This window comes from Bicyclus anynana, chromosome 21 (assembly GCF_947172395.1).
Source record: "Bicyclus anynana chromosome 21, ilBicAnyn1.1, whole genome shotgun sequence".
In the NCBI taxonomy this organism is placed as follows: domain Eukaryota; kingdom Metazoa; phylum Arthropoda; class Insecta; order Lepidoptera; family Nymphalidae; genus Bicyclus; species Bicyclus anynana.
Genome location: NC_069103.1, coordinates 13,352,962 through 13,378,066, shown reverse-complemented (window position 1 = coordinate 13,378,066; position 25,105 = coordinate 13,352,962). Strand labels below are relative to the sequence as shown.

Below are 25,105 nucleotides of genomic sequence, written 5' to 3'. Positions count from 1 at the left end.
CCTCGCTAAACATTACTTTTCTGTCAAAGTATTTGATCAACTATCTAATCTATACTAATATTATGAAGATTTTGTTTGTTTGGTTGAACGCGCTAATCTCAAGAACAACTGGTCGGATTTGAAAAATTCTTTCAGTATTAGATAGCCCATTTGTCCAGAAAGGCTATAGGCTATAGGTATATTATTACGGTTAGAGCGATAGGTGTGGAACACCAATGAGGAATGTTTCAAAAATCGTGCATAAACGGGTAAAGTTTCGCAAAAATCATGTAGGTATGACAGAATTGTTCCCCTTTAAAAGTTCAATCAAAAATTCCGCGACAGTACCCGCGGGATTTGTGAAAAACTAAAATCCACTAAAAGTCACATTCGTCCGCTAGTGCGATTATAAAAATCTATATTAAAAAGCGATTATAAGTCTTTTTAGAATCGATGTTTCATACTTGTAATCGTGTTCGTCGGTTAAAAAACTCTGTAAAAATTAATTTTTGTGTAATAGAATGTTTTAGAAAACAGTCAACAACTTTTAGTTTAGCTTAAGATATGTATATACCTAATCTGAGCTCGTTTTCTTCAAATAATGACTATGCAATACTAGTCCATAAGTAAAAAGTCTGAGGATCTCACCTAACTTTAAGTGTTAATGCAGTCTAGAATATTAGCCTTATGGTTTTGAAACTGCTGTTGTCTATTCAAACCTTGACTACCTACGTATCGTACCGGAACGCTAAATCATTTGTGGCGGTACTTCTATAAATACAAATAGGTAATTATTTTGAATTATTATTCTCAATTTTTTTTTTTGTTTTTGTCTCTCTTTTTCTATCTAGTGTCTCACTTTAACATGCAGCTGTCACTCGTATGACGAATCACTTTGTCATTTTGACAGGTTTTTGTTCTACAAATGTAATTCTCACCCTTTTGAAGATGAAAAAAAATACACACACGAGATAGTTTTGATATTTGCCGCCTAATTGTGATACTTAGCGTATAATACATAAGGTACAAAATTGTTTGTTATTTTTTAATACATTGTAAGCCAGCATTTGTAGTGGAGCGTACAATTTCAAAAATATAACAATAGAAATATTATAATATTAACATGATTCTAGTTTTGATGGCTCAGTGGTTAGAATGTCTAGCTTTGCAAAATTAAAAAATTAAAAAAAAAATACAGACGTAAAGTGTTATAAAGGTACCTATGACGTAAGTTTAAAGACGTTCTTCTACCTTTTAAATCACTTTCGATATGCGTATTTATGTAGGCAAATAGTTACTTATCAAATACAAATTATTTATTAAAGTAAATAATAAGGTATTTTAATTCAAACGCCTGTCTATATAACTAGTAAGTAACTAAGTATAGGATACATTTTGTCCAGTAAAAAACTACCGAGGGAGAAAAAACCAGCTTTTTCATTGAATGTTGGATAATAGAAGAAGACATGACAAATCTACAAAAAACGCGAGTAAACCCACTTGCAAAAGCTAAAGCTAGAAAGTTAAAAGACATAATATTTTAGTTTACAGCAAACATGCTCAAAACTAGTCTATTACTTGCAAAGTTAATTTTGGCTTAAGCCAAATATTCCATGTATAATAAAAATCATTAATTATACTAAAAAAACAAATTAGTATCAAAGTTTATATACGGTTCAAGAGTAAAAATAACACGCAACAATAATACAATAAATAGCAGTGCTCTAAATTTCACGCACAAACAAACAGACAAACCGACTTTGTGTTATCCTAACAATTACCACGGATAAACCGACAAACTCAAAAATACTCAAAAGGGTTGAACAATACAATCACCCTGCATTGTAAATCGTATGGGGCTTAATGCTTTTATATTTAAAGGTGCATTCCACACTCGTACATACATTTTTTGACCGATTTCCAAAAACACAACTTGATGCGTAAGTTTAACTATCGCTTGTATGTTTTTTTTTTCATATTCTGGAGTGGCATATTAAAATATAAACATTGACTAAAACCGTTATATTTTTCAAAGTAAAATGACTTATTCACTAGTACTATTTAGAATTCACTTTACTTAGGAGAAAATTGAAATTTAAACCTTAATCAATGTTTATAAATATGGCCGTATGAGTATATTTTTAAATAGATACCTAGCAATTACAATATTGTAACTATACGAACGATTGTGTTGTTATTTTATAGCATCTTATATCCTGTTTATTTCTTAGTGTACTATATATAAGTAAGTCTTTCTGATTTTAGTCTAGCGCCTAACCACGAGGAAAGGTGTATCAAGATCAAAATCAGTATTAGAACTTATTAGTAACAATAGAACCAATCATGTTATGTATAGAATATTGAATATTATTATCAATATTGAAAAAGTTCAACTTCAATTCAGCATTGCTCTTCAGTTCAGTACCTATATATATGTTACAATGAAAAACAATACTGATTTATAGTTGACCTTGAACCTAATTATAGTTTATTTGTGTTCCGTATTACTATGCGAGCTAAACGTAACCGTAAAACCTAACAGTGGCTCGTTTTAGGGATGAATGGGGAACAAACCGTAAGCCGAACGCTCGGCAAGATGCATTTGTAACATAACACAACAAAATGGCCGCTTTATTTATGACGTCTCGTTTGATACGAGTAATTTAATTTTGTTGAATGTGATCCACTACGAACCCGGCCGGCTATTGTATTGATATGTTTAGATGATATTGAAAAGTTTTTCTTCTTTCCTTACTTCTAATGTAATAAATAGCTTAACTTTTGTTAGATTTATCTTTTTGAATTACTCAACTGATGTAAAGTCAATAAAGAAAGCCAGGAATATGATCCGATGCAAGAGTATGTACCTATGGAATACTGTCCTATGCAAAAAACCAAAAGTAGTTACCAAAATCCTAATTTGTTTGTGAAAAATAGTACCAAAATGATTTCAACAGCGGAGATGAAAGCTGCACATGGTGTCCTGGATCACGCTCAATAGTGCTAATTAGTATAGATTCGCTTGAAAAACAATCGTTTCAGCCACTAGATGAGAAATTACATTAATTAAAAATAATCTAAATTTCTTTATTTTAAGTAAACTCACAAGCACTTCAGAAACATCATCATCATCATCATTACCAACCCATATATTCGGCTTACTGCTGAGCTCGAGTCTCCTCTCAGAATGAGAGGGGTTAGGTCAATAGTCCACCACGCTGGCCCAATGCGGATTGGCAGACTTCACACACGCAGAGAATTAGAAAACTCTCTGGTATGCAGGTTTCCTTACGATGTTTTCCTTCACCGTTTGAGACACGTGATATTATAATTTTTTAAAACGCACACAACTGAAAAGTTGGAGGTGCATGCCCCGGACCGGAGCATGTTTTCAGTTCGAACCTACGCCCTCCGGAATCGGAGGCTAATGTCATATCCACTGGGCTATCACGGCTTAAAAACATCAAGTTTGACTATTTATTATGACTAACAGGTTACGATGGCATTACTGCTGAGAAGAGCTTTCAAGAAATTCAACAGTAAACAATAATAAAAAACACTTCTACAGGCCAGTTTTCACAAAAACCTCAACAACTAACCAAATGAAACTTAACAGTAGTCACGAGTAGGTACCTAAATGTTGCCAATCCAAAAAACCACCCCCACCTAGGAGGATTCCTTTCTTTTGCCAATCAGACGAAACACGCGATGCGTCTGAGGAATTCCCATTACAAAATGAGCACCAACCAATCATACACCGTCTCTGGCTGGTACTCGTAGAACGCGAATCTATCACAAAGCGACCCCGCCCAGGGGAGACCGGGGCAAGCGCCCCTCGCTAATCTAATATTAACCACGTTCGGATATTAGATACAAAGTGAGCATTCACAGAATTTAATAATCCCACACCTATTTTACCCTACCTTACTCTCTAACTCAAATTGTTTTGAGGTTACTCAAAAACCGTTTATTTTTTATAAAAATATAAGTCTTATTTTTAAATATAATTGGCCATAAGTGCTATAAGTGGGTACGACAGAAGTCATCGAATCCATGGCATCTCGAAGTTAACTGTATAGTATCAAATTCATAGAAACCATACAATCTTTTCAAAACCTTTTACAGATTTTAACTGAATCTTTTAAATCTCCAGCCTATAGAAGCAGTTACACAAATGATCAGTGGCAAGTAATATCAATAAATAATCTACTATACTAATATTATAAAGAAGAAAAAAAAAATTTGATTGTTTGTTTGCATTGAAATCTGAAACTACTGAATGAATTTGAAAAATTCTTTCACAACAGTAAGCTACACTATCCCAAAGCGTAATAGGCTATATTTTATCCCTATGGGAACGTATATAAAAGCGAAATATCACTCATAACAAAATATCGTAAACAGCTAGACGTACAAATATGAAATTTTGCATTCCATTAGTAATGAATTCACTTCATACTATTACAAATACATAATCACCCCCTCTCTCCCCTAAGTTCGCAACGCCCTGCTCCTAGTTGAATTATTAACAACAATTTTATGATTACATTTAGCATTGAGTGTAAGTGCGGCCCAAACGTGACCCGCAAGCCGATGGCCGGTGAAAAACAGCGGGAAATCGTTACCAGTTAATATTTTATTGGTTTCGATAGGTTTGAGTTATGTAATTCTGGGGGGCGCTTGGTAATTTTCAATTTTGTGCCTGAAATATTGATAAGGCAGGCTCCCTTGGCGCGGTTTATTGGATAACTTCAGAACTTCGGATGAGTGGTACATCTCGTAAATTATTAAAGATACCGAATTCGATCTATTTTGAACAGACTTAAAAAATGAAGTTTTTAAACAAAAAAAAAATCCTACGAACTTCTGCATTTCTATGCAAGTGCGTCCCATGTTAGATGTCTTCATAGCATCAGGCATGATTTTAGTTAAGCGTAAACTTTTAAACCAAAAGTTAAATAGTAATAAAAATAACAAAAAAAAAAAATAGAATAGTAAAAGAAGTTGAGCCCTCTGTAAAAAAAAATATTCAATCAATTCTATTCAATGTGGCGCGACGGTGGTAACATAATTATATTTATTTTTCATTTTAATAACCGTTGCTTACATTTCCAAGAATAATTTTTAAAATCAAAAAACAGTTAAATTCCCCATTAAATACGCGTAATAAAACCATAATACCAACAAGCATCATCTCAGCGGACAATTTGTGTAAAAAATCAATAAAAAGTCAAACAATCGACCAAACGGACAGCCGTGAAAGAGGCGAATCGATTTGAATCTTTCGTTCCGTTCGTTACCGCGTGATGCTCGACCAATGAATTTATTATATTAATTATATTTACTATGACTGTGGCCTTTTGTTGAGCTACTTAGCTGACTGACCACTCAATGTAACAGCCGGATGTAGAAGAAAATTTATTTTTGGAGTTTACTTATGAAGCAGTCCTTAAGTAACCAATTTCATATAATATGTAGAACAAATCTAGTATTAAATAAGAAACTCGATAGTTTTTAGTCCGAATCAGGACTCGAACTGCGACTGAAGGTTTCCTAAGAATATAGGAATACACAGAGCTCGCAATAATTAGTTATGCCTTTTTCTATTTTTAATCACACATAACAAAATACAAGGTAAAGTAAAAACGCTAAGACAACGCATTAGACAACGAATATTGCTTAGAGTATTAAGGATTATTGCCTCAAGGGTAGTGTGAGGCGAGTTGAGTGCAAATGAAATTATTACTACTTGTTACATGGCATTTTCGTCAAAACTCCCCCGACTGTAATGTTGCCTGATCTAAAAGTCCTGATTTTCGGGGTACTAATGACACAATGAGGAATTCAATTATTAATTTATTTTTATAATATTTTCAAGAGGTTGTCTATAATAAAAATAATTTAAAGAACTGTTAAACCAATATTAATTATTGTGGTTAAGTAACTAAATAAATAAATAACCAAAATTTGCACTAAAACAGTTTCATTAAAACAGACTAGCTATTAATAAATTCACAACAAAATACCTATACCACACATTAACTAATTAGCTGAACCGATTTGATGTCATGATATTTTAACCTTGAGATCCAAAATTTTGATATAACTCCTGGCAACACTGTCCACCTCCTTTCGATTATACAGCGAGTGGTAAAAGTGTTTGTTATTCGGCGCGAGCCTCGGTCAAGCGCGTCTTGAATTCTGTACATCATCCGGGTCTTTTGAGATTATCTTGCGATATTCTGGTAATCTAGTTTGTGGATCAGTATAAATGTAGAATACTTGAATTGGTCAGTAGGCTTATAGGAGCTTCTAAATAGTTATTTTTATAATCAAGTAAATTAGATAAACATTAGAAAATATAATTCATGCCATTCATTTTTGTGGCAGGTATTTGCAACCTACTACACAAATAAATAGGAATATGTTGAGTTTTTTATAAAAATAAATCATTATCATTATCGGCCGATGGACGACCACTGCTAAAAATAGACTTCTTGTAAACCAAACCACATGGTTTTAAGTTAATCTAATTATTTGGTTTTTATTTAATAAGCTTATTTACTTATTAATTTAAGTATTTTTTATAACCCATCCCATTTCTGGGCAATGACCTCCCCCAAACTCTCCCATAATTTTGGATTCTTTTGGTGCTATTTAGGGTCGATATTATCTACTAGGTACATGACGGTCTTCCTCTTATTATATTTTGGGCACTGAGCATTAATTTCTGTAGTCCACGAAACTCGATATACCAAATAAATATTAACAACATAATCAATATGGCACCACAACAACGTCAAAATGGCGTCGCTGCGCGTAATTACTCGTCCGAACTATGCATAATGCGCGCGAAATTTATTTAAGCTCGCAAAAAACACTCGCGCGCGACAATTAGCCGAATCATCTCGCGTCTCATCCCAATTTCATCGCATAATTGTCAGTTATAATTGAAAAACGCAATTACCGCCCGAGCACGTCAGTTAATTAATATTAAATTCGCAAATAACCGAAGATAGTAACTTAATTGGCCGACAGGGTAGAGTGGCTGCTTTCATCACGCCAATGGTCCTATTCTTGGTTTAAATGGTTTGTCGCTTACATCGGATAATCTGTTTGAAATACTGAACATGTCCTTTTTAAATTGTTGTATGAATTTCAGTTTCTGGGTGTAAATATTATACTTACCTATTTTTATATAAAAACAATTTAACGAATTTTTATTTTTGCAAACATTTTTTTTTTACTTTTTACTACTTCTCAAATTCGTCAACAAGTTATGGTGGCTCATGATTCTCTTCTTTTGTAGGGGGCCAGGGCCCTAAACAAACCCTGAATAGGTAATAAAATGGAGAGTATCTCAAGATAATTAATTGAATAATATTGAGATTGGTAGATACAAGTGATCACCTGATATTACAACCATCATGATGCTTTTACAGCGTACTTTGCTTACTATACATTCATACGACTTGATGCGTCATCCTATCTACCATTAACGCAAAGTTTAAATATCCTCGTAATAATCTACCCCCTTCGTCCCACCCCGCGAAGTCCTGCCTCCCCCGGGACGAGGGGAGGTGGCGTGATTGAATTATAGGGAAATTTGGAATTTTGAATAATTCACCAGAGTTAGGTTAGCCCTTTACGGCTCAAGGCTGTTAGGGTCAAGTGACAGAAGAACTGGGCTTGGCTTTAAGATTTACCATCAGTTACATTTGGCGGTATTACAAAGAATTTAGAATTCACTAAAAAAAATCAGGTGACGTCATTAAATTTACCTTTGTAGAAAAAGCTGGCCTATTCACTAATAACTTTATTAACAACCTATTAAAATTAACATCAAACCATCTTAGAAATGTCATTTACCTACTGTAGATATCCACGAAGGGTTGCCAGTAGGCACCGGATGACATTTGTTACACAGAATCTCAATTTCGTATAAATGTCAATTAACAAACGTCAAAGTTAGTGAATTAGTCTGGTGCTGACATCAAAGTCAATTTATACTTTATTATAAAGAGGTGACGTTTGTGATAGAGCCGTGATAGCCCAGTGGATATGACCTCTACCTCCGATTCTGGAGGGTGTCTGTTCGAATCCGGTCCGGGCATGTACCTCCAACTTTTGAAGGAAAGGAAAGGTGAAGGAAAAACATTGTGAGGAAACCTGCATACCAGAGATTTTTCTTAATTATCTGCGTGTGTGAAGTCTGCCAATCCGCAGTGGGCCAGCGTGGTGGACTATTGGCCTAAACCCTCTCATTCTGAGAGGAGACTTGAGCTCAGCAGTGAGCCGGATACGGATTGATAATAATGATGATGATGAAGTTTGTGAGGTTATAGAGGGATATATATAATCTTTGGATCTATACTGAACCAATTTTAAAAATTGTTTTACCAATTGAAAGCCACGTTGTTAGCGGGAGAGAGTGTGTATGTTTCATTCCTGTATTCCTACGGGAACGGGAACTACGCGGGTGAAACCACGAGGCGTATTCTGGTGGAATAAAAAAAATGCTTGTGTTTCGCACGCCATCGCCCACGCAGCTCCAGAGGTTATAAATAAATTAAAGTTTTTCCACAGAATTGATTAAAAAACGCACCGGCGGGACTTTCATTACAGTTTTCCACTTGGCCATTTACAAATCACGGGTGTACGGCTCACCAAAATTCAATTTCGCAGTCCGCGCCGCGCCACCGACACCGTCCGACAAACGGAACAATTACACAAACGTGTGCGGAAAGCGTAATTTTGGCGCGAAAATCGTTAAAAAAACACACAATCGGTGGCGACGCTTTGTTAGTTTTTCGCGCCGCCACTTTTTGACAGCTGTCAAACGTCGCGCGCCGGCACGTCGGCATGACGCGTTCGCGCGTTTCGATCTTCCACGAAAGTCTGTCATATTGTAAATGATTTAGCTTTTTTCCATAAGAAACTAATTACTCATTAAAAATTTAGGCATCATGACGGCCACGACGGCCAATCTCATGTTGAAAGTAAACAGTCTGTACAGATGATATAACAGTGCACAATTGTGAGTTTTTTGCACAATTGTGAGTTTTTAAGTTGTTGGAAAAGTTAGATTTCTAATCTAATCTAACGTGCGCAAACACTGGTGCACTCTCTATTCTTTCACTCTCATAGTCCTGGAGGAGTGAGTTTTCCTCCCATTTTGGGACTTTCAAATCAAGAATCTTTACGTTTCGAAATCATGGAAGCAGAAGTTGGAACAATTTCTTTTTTTAAGTCCTGATTTTTGGCATCCATGACAAAAATATCTTCGATGAATGTTATTTTTGGGAAAATTAAGTATTTGTTACTTGTGAATTGTAATTATATATCATTCGACTTTCAATTTTGAACAGTTATCTAGTTGGCAGCTGTCAGCCATCTGTGATTGCGTCTTTTGTGGGAGAACACCTCAACGGCGTGCGTCATCTCCACCATCCAGCGCTGACAGGACCCACTTTGAATAATACACAATGTAATCCCACACAAATTACCCAGTGCATAGGCATATGAAAGCGATAATCGGCCGAGATGCGGCGCCGATACATGCATCACAATTCTGTCGTCCGCCTCATTTCAATACCTATTGTGCCCGCCGGCGCAGAACCGTAACGTCATAACCGCACCATTCAATACGCGCTCATCCGTCATTTCCGTACGAAAGATACATGACAATCGATCGAGATTCAGAACGTAATATGTCGTCGGTGTGTGACGAGTGATTCTGACACGTGACTGATTTCCGAACGTCGCCGCGCGGTCTCTACTCGCGTGAACTTATAGATTCTTTTTTTGAAATTTTTCTCAACTGTTTCCTTTGTGGAAGGTAGGTGACGCGAGATTGTGGTGCGACGATGTGCGGCTGTCAGTTTTAAATTGGCTCTTGACGGGTGTTGACGTATCGCGTCGGATCTAGATCGGAGTGTAGACATGTTAATTGTTGGGTGCGGGCGCGGCGTAGGAGTACGCCCTGACGGCGGCGCGTTAGAAACACGACGCAGACAACCCTTGACCTTTTCAGTTTACCATCTCGCACGTACTGGGCAAATTCAGCTTGTGCTAATTACGTCATTCGTATTTCTCTAGTGATTCTCTACTGATAAATTTTCAATAAGAGTACGTCACCAAATAGATGCAGACAGATCTTATATTTAATTTCAGCTATACAAATGGCAATATAATAGCTGATCTTAGATGAAATATATTTTCGAGATAATTCGACTTTGTATGAACTGGTTATTAGGAAAGTTTGTAAAATTGTAAAACAAAACTATCATCATCTGAGGAGACAGCGAAGAGAATAAAGAAGTTCAGCAGAGTTTGCTGAAATTTAATGGTTAATTGTATTTTAACTATAGCAGATTATCCCCTAAAAGCCATGAACGTTTATCATATAGAACAGTAGAAAACAATTGCGTGGAAATTGAATTAACAAACTAAATATAAGTAGGGACAATTTTATAATGTTTACTTCTTAGTCTTTTCGTCTATATCCGAAACTACAAAACGTATTCTAGTGCATGTAAATAACATCCAAACTTCGATCACTATACATACAGACTTCTTACAAAGAGTGAAACTAGTTCTTATGATATCGCTTGCATTCGCATGCATTCAGGGTTTTTATTTTCTTCACACGAATCGAGACTCACGTCAAAGATTGCATGTCATAAAGCCCAGCATTGCCTAGCGGAACATTCTTCGGCAATTTCAGTTGTATTTATAGCCGTTCGATTCGCCTGAGCAATACAATCCGAATGCAAATGAGTTCGCAAGCACAGAGGTATTGCATTTAGCGGTTGAATTAATCGCTTCCAGCGATGCACAAACTTTCTTGCCTACAGTCATGATATCTACGATCTATTCATATTTCTGTTCTGGAAAGTATTCTTCGATTAAATTATATTTTTCTTAGTAATCCTCAGCTCATGCAATATCGAAATTGGGTCACAAAATGTTGCTATTGATTAAACTTTCGTAACGTATACTCTATGATTTACGCCAGAAATTAATCCTAAATATTTTTATTGAAGATTAACATAAATGTATGTTCATACATAGACTACAGAGTGAAATATTTATTCTCAAAACAATAATAAATAGTCTGGAAAATCTAGGTAGAAAGTAACGATAAATTTCATGTATTAATAACGTTTTCTGATAATTTTAGAAATACTAAGTAGAGAAATTGGTATTTTATCCTAAATGAAAAGGCTATAGTAATAGGCAAGTCAAGCAAGTTCATAATTGATTACTCAAGTCCTCATTTCATGACGTAAAGACAAGTCTGGGGATTTTAACTTTAAGGTAGGAAGAGAAGGAAGAAAGATTACGTCTAAGGGAGAAGCATTACGTGTCTTTTTCGTCAAGACTTGTTCAAATCCATGTGACTAAGTAGTACGCAGGGTTGCATAGAATATGAGGCTCTCGCTAGACGCTGTGAGGGATTTTAACTTTAAGAAAGGTCATAATGGGAGAATCGTATCTTTTACTTTTGAAGCCTAATTGTTCAAAATCCTAGTGACCGGTAGGATATTTGTGGGGTCTCACCTGGATCTGTCGCGTCGAGGGTCTGCGGCGGGGGCTGGCTGAGGGGGCCGGGGGTGCCACCGGAGCCCGGTGAGCGGACGTCATCGTTCACCGCACCGCCGTATGATAGCGACGACGATGGCGGCCTCTGTTGACAACCAACGCAGGTGTTAGAACATTGGCACAAAGGTTGAAGACCATGCATGAATTATCCGACCTCTGCTAATTAACAATATAGGTGTTTGAACATTCACACATAGGAAGAAGACATTGACAAAGGATGGAGACGTTGACAAAGGATGAAGACGTTGACAAAGGATGAAGACGATGACAATAGATGAAGAGGTTGACAAAGTATGAAGAAATTGACAAAGGATAAAGACCATGCACATATGCACTTCACCCTTGTTAAGGTATCTGTCTGGGGAGATGCCAATTTGGACAAATTGAATGCTGCTAAAGCAGGCGTTTATTCACCGCCAAGAAGAGTCAATTCCACCTGACTCGTACTTCAAGGGATATGTCTGTACCGATTACTAACTTGGGGTTTTTAGGTGTTCAAGTTCAACTTAGCACATAGACATTGAATCCAAAGTAAAAACAGCAAAATTGAAACGGCTACACACTGAATAACACCAAAACACACAGTAGACATACCAAATTAAGTGTTTGAACATCGGAACTGACGACGAAGACAAGGTCTACGAATATCATCATTGGGTTAGACTGCGCGACGCTTTGAATTTGTAATAATAAATCATAAACATTGATATTTTAAAACATAGACAATTAAGATAATTTAAAAAAGAAGTGGTGAAAAACTCTTGGTATAAAAAATAAGTATGTATATAAGTATGGTCTTTATCCATATAGATGCCCAAGAAAAATGACTACTAAAGAAATAACTTTTCGACGCACTAGTAAATAAGATTGGGCCAAAAGTGCAAACTTTTGTCAGATACTCAGACAGACAGAGACTTAGGTAACAATGATAATTAATATTACAGAATGGCTTTATGAAACCATGACTATGTCCATAATAGTGAATATTATTGATTCAGTTATATAAGCCAGAATACTCGCACTAAGAAAACAGATTTTATTTATTTGCACCAAAACTAAAGGAGACGATTTGAACATGATTTGTTTAGGCCAAAACGAAAGCTTTGTTATGACTTTCAAGACTTGTTTTTTGCTGAATGAGCAGATTAACGAGCCAGTTGAAATAAGCAGTAGTGTTTCCGCTATACGCAGGTAATGAGGCGCGCGCGCACGCCAGCTCGCCATTACGCGACACCTGGCAATAATGGGCGAATCATACCGTGGGTTAGCTCGTTATTGTCGTTCCTTGCTAATTTTCTTCATCGACTCAATCAACTCCATCAATAGATAGGAGTCTACTGCTTTTGCAGAGATCTCCAAGCTCTAGTCTTGGACCGCCTGTAACTGTTTGAGGATCACTTGATACTTTCACTATCACGCTAAGCCCGTTAACCCGATATTACACGACACCAGACGGTAAATTATAGGATGAATCGGACGGCGTTGGGTTAGCTTTTTATTGTAGTTCCTTGCTAATTTTTTTCATCGACTCAGTCATCATCTCCATCAGTAAGTCTTCGGCTTTTGCAGAGATGTCCAAGCTCTAGTCTTGGACCACCTATAACTGTCCTGAGGATATGAGGATTACTTGATACTGTCATTATCACGCTATTTTTATTATTATTATTATTTTATTATTGTCGTTTCTCATTTTCATTTTCGTCATCTCCATCATCACCTAAAATCAATGGATGGCCATTTCCGGGTGAATATTTTGCAGGGACTCCCAAACCATAGATTGTCAGCAACCTGTCATTTGAGGTTCTGTTTGATATAGTGTCCACCTGTTTATTACCAAATTTCAAGCTATTAGTAATGGGTATATGAGGGAATATTATATTGTGTAAATTCAGTATGAGATTTCAAATAACAACTTTGGATCGATATAATCGCTATGTTATATCGTCACGTTGTGGTTGCATGATATTCGTGCTAGTTTTTTTAATATAATAATGAATTGTTAGTTTTTTTGGTAAATTTAGAACGGAAATAGTTTAGCTCTATACGACATAATACGTACGTTTTAACATAAATAAAGAAGACATTTCGTATTTCATGCGTAAAATCCGCATTTCATGTGGAAGAAAACACTATCAATTGATGTATATAATTATAATTACGAATTCTTTGGGGTACATAACGAAAGTTGTTTTAATACAAGCAATTAAACAACACCGCGTATTCACGATTGATACACAAACTAATTCACCATGCACTGGTGATGTAATTACAACAAAACAACAAAAACACGAGTTTAACTGGTGCTCATGTACCGCTAAATTGATTGTGAGCACTAGAGATCGTTAGGCGCCTAATTACCATCGGGGATTGTTTTAATTTCGAATAATGGGTGCCGGCTTAATTGAATATTGTAAAGATTAAGTGACCTTGAAACTAATGTCCAATCCAAATCCAGATCTAACCTGAGGTTAGAAGAAGAACTTTATTATGCGCAAAACAAATCTTAATATATAAATGCGAAAGGTAATTCATCACGAAATCTCGAAAACTGCTAGAAAGAAAGAAAGATGAAATTTCACAGGGTAGTAGTTTACAGGTAGTAGACGTCTGCTAAGAAAGGATTTAGCGACAGGGTCGGATTAAGGAGGTGTATAATAATTACAAATAAAGAAAATAGGTCAGTTTTTTTTCTAAAGCTAGACTTCACTTGACATGACGCCTGATGCTTAGCAATGAGCATCCTACGGTGGATTCCTTAGACAATTTTGAATACTAATGGTGTATGTGTGACCTCAAATCATGAGATTCTGGAATCGAATCCAGTGTCGGGTTTTGTAATACCTTCTATGTTTTTTTTTCGCTGATATTTTCAGTAAAATTAAAAAACATTTCAAATGTTTACAGGTATGAAGAAACACTGCTTAAAATACAAGTCTAATGGATATCTATTGATTGTTGATTTTCAGATCTCTGTAGTGTCTATGATAATAAAATAAAGCTGGAACTAAGCTGGCTTGCTTTGTTAGTTGGTAGTTAACAAAATTTTGTTAAAGAATCTAGTAATCCCTCATTAACCATTAGCTGGAATGATCAGGGATATGATTTAAGACACGACTGATATATAAGATAACTGAATTGTCATGTCCTAAAAGTATATACCTAAGTAACAGAGTGTTTTAAAATCAAAATCTCTTTCATAATTTCTCCAGATAACATTTTGTTTATTTGGACATTTTTAAAGAAACAACGTAAATAAATACACTGGGCTAAAACCATAATTTGAGTATTGTCTGAGTTTATTTGTAAATAAGATTTAAATGCGACTTTCCAAACACCGAGTATTCGGTGATGGCCGCAGTAAGAGAAATTCCATACAAAAATAGCACACGCATATACCAACTGGCAATTTCAATAATCATTAAAGAAACCGAACAGACGGCGAATTTGAATTTGTATTTAGAACAGATGTCCGCCGCCACTTTCAATTACACCAATCAGATGCTGACGATGCTCAGGTCTATACTCTATTCCCTAATTTGAATATCGAACACATGTTTCCAATGTTATCCGTGACTCGACGTGTTGAGTGTTTTCCATTTGAATTCTATTATTTACTTAAATCATTCACGTGCATGTAAAATAATTTAAATATACGATTTCAACTTGTTTAATACCGAAGTTAAGTAGAATATTGCTTGTGTAACTTTTTAAAATAGAAACAAATTTTGCGTTCGAAAATCGGACGTCAATGCTTTGTTTATTTTTAAAAACAAAAAGGTCTTTTTCGTGTCAGGAAGCATCGCTAATGCGCTCGGTTCACACCATATGTGTGTATCAAAAAATGACTTGCTCGCGCGTTCAGTAATTTCACATTTTATTGTTATAATTTTGTTTATCGACAGACAGGAACGGGGAAATAATTTCGTATCGTTAGCGGAATGCTGTCACTCACCATTTGGCTAACGATCGTCAAAATAACACCTTTCGTTATAATTATTTTCCAATAATATATTTTTTATTTCGATAAGTGCGTTCACGCACGCGATGGTTGGTGAACGTTATGGATTTTGAAGTTTTTTTTTTAATCATCATTTAGGTCTACAGGTGATCGGGAAGGCCAATGTTACTTGTCTGAGTTACTTTTGTGGTTACAATAATTTTCTTGCAACGACTTTTAACTTTAAGAAAAGAGTGAGTAGGCATCTTCTAGAAGATACATTAGGCTACATCTAAACTTACCATCAGGTGAGATCGTGGTCAAGCGCGACCTTATTCCGTAAAAAATAATGGTTTGTCTGTTCGTAATGACAGTTCGGAAGTCAGAATCTGCTGAGAAGAGCCAGCAAGAATGCAAATGAAACCATGAAACAAAATCAGGTGAGATTGCAGTCAAGGGCTAACTTGTAAATATTAAAAAAACTCTTTGCCCTGAAACTATGAGGTGTTGTATAAATGTATAACAAACAAAGAGTCCGTAAAATATTGTTCTTCATTTTGTGTCTTAAAATAACTTGAGCGGGCGGGGTCGCCTCGTGAAGTGGTAATTCCGCAACACATTGTGAGTCCCAGGTTCATTCCTGGAAGAGGCGGGACCGTTTGTGATGAAAGTTTTTTTGCGGTTTTTTCCAAATGTGTGTGGAATTGGTGCTAATGCGCTGTCTGTGTTATTTCGTTTAATTTTTTTTATAGACTTTTACTTGTAACGAAGCGGTATGAAGACGCAAAACATATTATTTGCTAATTTTTTTTTGTAAGCAGGGATCGAAGCTATGACCTCTTGGTGTTGACTTTTGCCGCTGAGCAATAAGGCTTATTCATAGGTAATTTGTCACAATAGAAGATTGTGTATTCGACCAATAGGTATGTTTGAATATCCGGCATTTACTGAACCGATTTAGATTGGGTTTCTTGTATAGGTATATAAATTAAATTTGAAGATTTAATTATCTACTCCTTAATTTTTATTAGGCGTGTGTTATAAGCCCCCTAAATAGCTTTTAATGAAACTCTAGCCAAAGCTAATACAATATAAATGATAACGCCCAAAACGGGCGAAAAAAACCATTTTTTTATTCGCCTCGCTAATATAATTAAGAAATTTCGCGCTACCCTCCGATTGCAAGTGGCACGCGAGCGGTGTCGGGTGTCGTGGGAAACGTTAGTGCATACAGACGGACAAACCCTTCATACTAGCTATAATAATATTATTATCAAATTAAAATTCAAACTCAATAGAGTTGTAGTTTCGAACAAAATTTCTTGACAGACGGGCGTAGCGGGCAAAGAAAAATTTAATATGTAACTGACCAATTCTTACCTTTTACCCTTGTCTCTGAGAGTACAGTACTACTTCCGTTAAGAAAATTTAGAATAATAAAATAAATAAAATATTTATCCTGCGTATAAAATATATTCGTAATCCAATTCCGAAAGTAAGTTTGTCTTTCCGTCTTTTTGTCACCATTTCACAGCCAAGCCGTATATTTAGATGAATTTTAGTATAGAAAAAAATTTACTAAGGATTGCTGGCAGCAGAACCGATTGACGTTGGGGTCCCAAGGTGCTGGAATGGCGACCCCGCATTAGGAAGCACAGTGCTGGTCGACCTCCCACCAGGTAGACTGATGATATCGAGTGATTCGGAAGATGAGACAGTTTACAAGCACTTTTAATGATCAGGTTATGTTATAGTGATAAGTAAAGGCGAAAACTTTAAATTAACCATCCAGCAGTTGCCTGCAAACCGCTTAACATCGGTCCTCTTGTAGTGGGGGTTCGACCAACACTGCAGTGCGGAGTAACTATTCCAGCACATTGAGACCCCATGTCCCTCTCAACTTTGCAACTTAAATAGGCTGATAATGATGTGCAATAAAGCAATAATCAATGTCTTTTGGTAAGAAAAAAGGCTTCGAACCGCTAATCGTTTATTTAATTATCATAAATAATAAAATGCTTACATGTACCTAATCATAGATACTGCAAGATGATAATCACAAAGCCAAGAGTAATGCAGACCAATTTATAAAACTCTATACCAGTCCAAAAGCATAATCAAACCAAAACGGTTCCAACTAATATGTCCAAAGAATAAATTATGACGTCAAAGATACCCGATAAGCGTGGTCCAAGTCTGTCCATCCCCCGGGGGTGAGGGGGATGGAGACGGGGGGGAGGGGATGGGCAACTCGACTTTTCCATTACCATTAATCCTGCCAAATGAGAGTTTACTATTGTGTCATCTTGAGAGAGGTCATACGTCTTAATGTAGCGCTTTCTTTTGTTTCGCCCGTTTGTTTATCCCGGGCCACTTTTAGCGGGAATGTGACCGGATTTGGTAGCCATTTTGGAAAACGTCGGTAAGTCGGTAAAACAGTCACAGAGCTGAAGCTTTTTATAGGATACCTACGCCTACGAAATTCGTCTGCTAGAAAAACGGTAGCTCTAAAAGGAGAAATCCGAAATTTGGCACACTCTTCAGAACGATACAGAAATCTTCAAGCGAAAGTAGTTGCGTGCCTCGATTAGTATTTTGTAAAACAAATATTATTAATAGGAAAACAGTGTAGGCAAGCACAAGTCCGTTGAGACTCGTGACCATAAAAATAATATATTAAAATACTCCTGAATAACATGTTATAGAAAACAAACGCGTGGAAACTCAAGGATGTCTGTTGTACCAGCGAGCAGTTTAAATTCTATGAACTCTATTCACAGATTAATAAAAAGAACAATGGCCGGTGTAAGTTTGTTCGATATTTAAATCATTTTGAATTTGGAACGGCGCGTGCGCACGATCGGGTTACACTATAGTGTACCTACTCTATGCCAGGTGGGTATACGTTTTGTTTCGAAATTCAAAATGGTAGTCGTTTATTTATTTGAATTATACACTTAAGTGTTATTTCTCTAATGTGACTTGTGAAAGGAGAGAACGCGGGCCGAATTTTAAATAGGTGTCCTTCGGTCATATTAAAAAAAAACCGGATTGTTTTTTAACTAGAGCAAACATTTTCTTTGCTTTAACAAATACATAGGATTGTTAAACGCAGGAAGATTATAGTCTAAGAGGTCAAGTTTAAAACTTGGCATAGTTTTTAATTAAATAAATGTATGAGTTATTTTGTAGGGACTTCCAAACGAGTCGCAAGGATTCGCTGGATGCCGGTGGCTCAGTATCGTGACGTTTGAAAGTCCCTACAAAAGGCCTATGTCCTGCAGTGGACGTCCATCAGCTGATATGATGATATGATGATGATGATGATGATGAAGAGTTATTAAGTTCTAATAAATTTATCATTGACTAGCAGAATTGCACGATTTTCTTTTATTACCGTTATGATTTTAGGTAATAACCAATATTTAACAGTCATTTTTATAGCAATATTTGCTTTAAAAGAGCAAAATTTGTACTACAATTTAATGTACTTACCAATTTGTAACGTCGTTCTTGACGCTTTATGTAAAGAATTAAAAAACAACTAAATACAGCATTGCTGCGAAAAGATTGCTGCATAACAGTAGTCTATCGCTAGTAAACTTGTTCATATACTCGGTTTCCACTTAAGGTTAAACTAAGGCAATAAATTCTTTTTTTTTTTAACTGTCTCTCAATATATTATTTAATAAAAACGGTTACAAACAGACAACTTTGATAGATAGACTGCCGCACCGATAAATAATGTCGCCAAAACCTGTCATTAGACGCCATATTTAAAACATGGCGGCATTCCTGTCACGATTTTCGTCGAGTGTATAACTTTAACTGTGTAGTTAATATTACGAGGCTCTTCCGGAACAGAAGTAATTAGTTTGTATGTGTAATACGTTATTTGCATATAATGCTGCCCGTAATGATTTATAGCCCGGGGCATCGATGGTGTAGTACTGCGGCTTTGCCATATGTGGCCTCTTGTACAATTTCCAGGGCAAGTTTGAATTCGTACTTATGTAGTTACTAGAGAATTTGGCGGGAAAATCGTAGGAATCACATGTAGCTCTCGTTATATTATTTTTTTTTTTATTCTCTACAACACACCTGATGGTAAGTGATGATGCAATCTTAGATGGAAGCGGGAACTTTTTAGGAGTAGGATGAAAACCACACTACTTTCGGTTTCTACACGACATCGTACCGGAACGTTAAATCGTTTGGCGGTACGTCTTTGTCGGTAGGGTGATAACTAGCCACGGCCGATTATTTTCATTGAATTGCTGGATTTTATAGTTTTATCGCATAAAGTAGAACGCATTTTATTAACTGACTTCCAAAAAGGAGGAGGTTCTACGTTCGGCTGTATGTACCTATGCTTTTTTATAGATACATCTGTAAAGGTATATAAGTGAAGTGGAGGTTGAACAATACTGTTTTAAGTGATTAATTCGCTTTTAGTAAGGTTGCCTTTGCCGTACTGGGTAAAGCATGACATGACTTGACAAAACAGACTAACTGCCAACGACGGACGATACAAATATAGTCCATTTGACTTTCGCCCTAATAGAGATAAATCTTAAATTATTTGATTTACCTGACCATTTTCTTAATTCTCTACGAGTGTGAAGTCTACCAATCCGCATTGGACCAGCGTGGTGGACTAAGACCTAAACCCTCTCATTCCGAGAGGAGACTCGTGCTCAACAGTGAGACGAATATGGGTTGTTAATGAAGACTCGAGGAACTGGTAACACTATATTAGACAACACATAAGTCTACATAGAAAGTAAAAATTCCTAAAATTCAATTGAGCTTACCATCGAACCCAGGACCTCTCTGTACTACCAACAGCTTATTTTACATTCCTGTTTATGTTTTTAGGGTATTAACCTTAAAAATCGATAACGCAATGAGAATTAGGGCATCTACGAAAACTTAACATAAAAAAAAATCACTTGACTCAATGCGAATTTGATAAAGACCTAATACCTATTAAATTATTTGAAGGAAAATGATCTTTATGGCATTGTAATAGAGACTATCTGTGCGTATGGTTGTATATCACGTGCTCATGAGTTATGATGGTGTTCCCATGCGGTCAATGGCCCGCAGGCGCCGCGGTGTATTGGGAGTGCTATCACGGATACCGTAAAACTGCTGGTGACATTATGGGGGGTTAGGGGGTCATAAAACCTGACCTTGAATGGTCGTTGATGCTAATTCGGTCGTCTTTTATTTGTAGATTGTGACGCCATTTTTAATGCGTTTGATTTCAATTGTTAATTCATCATGACTAGCCTAAACACTTAGATCCACCACGATACTAAAGTGCTGGTTGGTGGGTTAAGAATGATATTCGAAGAGAAGGAATTCCGAGATCCTAGGTTCGAATCCCTGGTAGGGTTATGACATACTGATGGTCTTTTTCTGCCAAAAATACTCAGTAATGATTCTTAAGCCGGAGTGAAGTAGTTGGTAGTAGTGCCTCACAGAACACGTTGAGCCGTCGATACTGGTCATTATCATTAATATTGGATGAACAGCCTCCAACCTGGTCTGGTGGAAGGCTTCAGCCGTGGCTAGTTACCACCCTACCGGCAAAGACGTACCGCCAAGCTATTTAGCGTTCCGGTACCATGTTCTATAGAAACCAAAAGTGGTGTGGATTTTTATCCTCCACTTACCATCAGGTGAGATTGTGGCTTACTTGTAAAAAAATAAAAAAGACAAAAACCTGCGTCGAATCAGCATATTATAAAGAGGTAAAGTTTGTGGTGCTGTAAGAGGGTAACCTCTGAATCTACTGAATCGATTTTGAAAATTCTTTCACCGCTCGAAAGCCCCCGTATTGTCCCGTATTGTCCCGTATTGTCTCAACGAGAACTACGAGGAGCCTAAGCTACCTATATGGATAGGATAATCATGATGATAATTAAATTATTTTTATCCTGGTTATTACGTGTCTCAAACGATGAAGGAAAAACATCGTGAGGAAACCTGCATACCAGAGAATTTTATTAATCCTCTGCGTTTGTGAAGTTTGCCAATCCGCATTGGGCCAGCGTGGTGGACTATTGGCCCAATCTCATTCTGAGAGGAGACTTTAGCTCAGCAGTGAGCCTAATATGGATTGATATGATATCCTTGTTTGCATAACAAAACAAGCAAAGGTTAATCGCCACAATTACTATACGCAACACGATAAAGTATAAACGGCACGCCATTTACGGTCAATTGAAAAATTATCCCAACACAAAACCTATGCTAAGACTAAGAGAAAATTAATACTGATATTTAATATGCAAATATCGTTTATCTAGCCTGTCCGGTGCGTTCAATCAAAGTGTCTTTTATCCAGTATCGCAGCCATCTTAGCAGCTATATTTATTGCTGCCGGCTATCATTAGGGATAATCTGTACAGTCTATTCGAGGGATTTTTAATCTATGGTACGTGGGAAATTCGTGTGGGCGTCCGTAGTCTATGGTGTGTTTGAGTGAGATAAGTACTTTTTGTGTTTGCCGATTGGATAGCTTATTGGAGAGAGGTAATTGTTGGAATTACTGTGGAAACACTTGATATTTCTGAATAGATTTTTTTAAACGATACTTGGTTTTTCATACACTGAAAAAATCAAGCTACTTAAATAAACTATTTAAGGAGCTTGCAAATTACTACTTACTATGTGCAGCATACGTAAAATAAATCCCGTATACTTAGTACTGTGTCCTTTAGAAGCAACACCATATAACTTATGGTGTTGCTCTAAAGGGTGCTTCTAAATACTCACATGGTGCTGGCTAAAAGCGTGATAGTGTCTGGTTTTCTACGTATTTTAAGTATATTCTTGGTTAAGATTTTGTTTTCCCATTGTTGAATTATCGAACATGAGATTCATTTATTGATACTTGGGTGAGAGAACTTGGATTGTCAGCGGCGCTTGCCTGAAAATGTCCATTTACTCTTTCTTTGAAGATGTTTAAATTGGACGAATACGTGTCAGGAAACATAGATATCAGAAGAGCATTCCATTTCTCAATAAGTACTCAATGCAGTACATATAAATAAAATTGAAGTGTCTGTGTCTGAATGTGTTTTTGAAATTCTTATAGCTAATTTAACGATACTATTTTAAAATGTTTGTGTGTCTTTCTGTCTTTCTGTTAGTCAGGGCTAATCTCTAAAGCGGCCAAACCTATTTTAATAAGACTTACTGAAAAGAGGAGGAGTTATGGACCAACATATGGCTACTTTTTATCAACATGATTCCCGCGGGATTTGTAAAAACAGAATTTTTATGCAAATGCGGATTAGCAGACTTCACACATGCAGAGAATTAAGAAAATTCTCTGGTATGCAGATTTCCTCAATATGTTTTTCCTTCACCGTTTGAGACACGTGATATTTAATTTCTTAAAATGCATATAACTGAAAAGTTGGGCTTATTACGGCTATATACATATTTATTGCTAGTAAAACAATAAAACCTGATAGTTTCCTCCTTCTTCTCTCAAGGAGTAGACCAAATACATCACGACCTGGTAGCGAGGTCCTAAATAGCTCCTCGTCCCATTACCCAGTACTCGTTAGGTTGTCGGCAATGGTTTTAAATTGCTGTATTAATTTTAATTAAGCTCGTCGGCGGAATCTCGCGTATGTAAATAAGGACATTGCATATAAAGCTGATGCTTTCTCGGATTGCATTACAAATATTTCCTCTTGTATCTGGGCTCTGATGTAACTTCCAGGGTTGCTTATTTAGCTGCTATGTTGCTTGAATGGCTCGAGCCATTGCTAGGGTTTTATTCATTTTATGGAGATAATCAGTAATGCGAAAATCAATTGTTATTATTCGACAATATTTGGTCTCTTTCATTTGCTTCTATCATTCTATTTATCAACTACCCTACTTATATGAGATAAGGTAAACGATGAAATTATTGTTTTAAAGATTATTAAGTAGTATAAACATGAAAATGGACAAGAAAATGGAAGTTTAAGATTATCTTTTAAGTTTTTTCCAAGTTAATTTTAAATTAGGTACCTAAGTTACATTATATTCATAGTCATATAAATAATAGTTTTCATTTGAACTCTGGGGTTATGAAATCATTGGTATTTTAGATTTATTCACGATTAGCTGACGCCCGCGACTTCGTCCGCGTGGAATTTAGTTTAATTACAAATCCCGCGAGAACCGTGGATTTTTCCAGGATGACAAGTGGTCTATATGTAAATCCAAAGTAAAATCTATTTCCATTCCAAATTTCAACCAAATCGCTTCCATAGCCGCAGAATAAAGGAAGAACAACCATACATATTACACACAAAATTTCTCCTTTATAATATTAATGTGTTTACGTATTTGTCTAGATATAAATTTATCTAACATCGCAGCATCATCAGCTCATAGAGCTCATCCACATGATTTCAAATTACAAAAATCCTTTATCTCCCAATTATAGTCCAAATCCTTTCTAATAATGGTTATACATCGAATATGTACAAATTCAATAGCTAATCAGCAGTAATTGTGTTGCAATAGCACCAGGTTGCGATTCGGTTACCATTGTTGGGTTGTAACCCGAGCCGGCACGCTCCGCAACCCCGGCAACCATCGCAACCCTTGCGAGGGGACGTGCGAACGAAAACATATTGCCCGCGATGTTTGAAGGCGGCTTTGTTCTGTGGACTGTATGGTTATTGTTTGCTCTGTGGCTTAGATTACATTTCCTTTTGACTCTATGGACTTATTTATGTAGGTAAGAATTTTTTGGACAAAGAGTATACCTACACTCTATGCTAGTATTTTTGCTACCTTATTAGTCCATAGCGATTGTAGAAAGATAATCGCTATGTACTCGTAAGGGTTTTAATTTAACTTCTAAAAAAATCTCGCTAACATTACCGATAACATTGTGACAGTTGGTAATATTGGAGGTGTTAGTTTTAAACGTTGTTGTTGAAGCCTCATGGTTCCATTCTATCACATATATAACCTATCCTAGTTATATTACACGCTAAATGTGATGGTTTTTGCGATGTGATAATGCTAAGATGGATGAATGTTTATAACTCTATAACGTAGAAACTAGTAAACGGAGGTTTACAAAAATTTCCTCAAAGAAAGATTGTTATCTGTGATATCCTTGTGAAGGAATAGTTAAAAGCTTTTGCGGGATTAGTAACAATTTTAATTTTTTTGAAAAAAAAAATCCGTCTATTCACTATAGATTGTAGATGTCAAGCGCTGCGTAAAAAAGGCAAATAGAGGTTTGCCACAACTGTACTTGCCTTTGACGCTTGCTCTGGTGAGCATGTGAAGAACAGTACAATAACTCTCAGCAGGTCGCCGCACTGTGAGCGCACGCGCATTACCTGCCTACTTGTACCATTTCGCTGGTACCCTGGTACCTCTTTACCCTTGTGATTTAATTGATTAGTTAAATTCTTTAACCCTATACATAAAAATAACTTATTGGTGCAGTTACAGAACATGAAGTTTTGGGTTAAATTCCTGGCATGGTCCAGTGGTTGCCCATGTGGCTTTGGACTCAGACCAATTATTGTATGGGACCTCTCTAGACGT

General features: G+C 36.4%; 1 protein-coding gene across 4 annotated transcripts in view; it reads right to left on the bottom strand.

Annotated features, from left to right (window-relative positions):
• The window catches only part of LOC112054591 (homeobox protein homothorax), a 430,497-nt gene that overhangs the window by 276,750 nt on the left and 128,642 nt on the right, over positions 1–25,105 (bottom strand). For 3 of the 4 annotated variants that reach the window (XM_052888253.1, XM_052888254.1, XM_024094433.2), the window contains exon 7: positions 11,542–11,668. The exons of the other annotated variant lie outside the window; for it this stretch is intronic. In XM_052888253.1, coding sequence (XP_052744213.1) covers positions 11,542–11,668 — 127 coding nt within the window. The remainder of the gene's footprint in view (positions 1–11,541; positions 11,669–25,105) is intronic. 4 annotated transcript variants of the gene reach the window in all.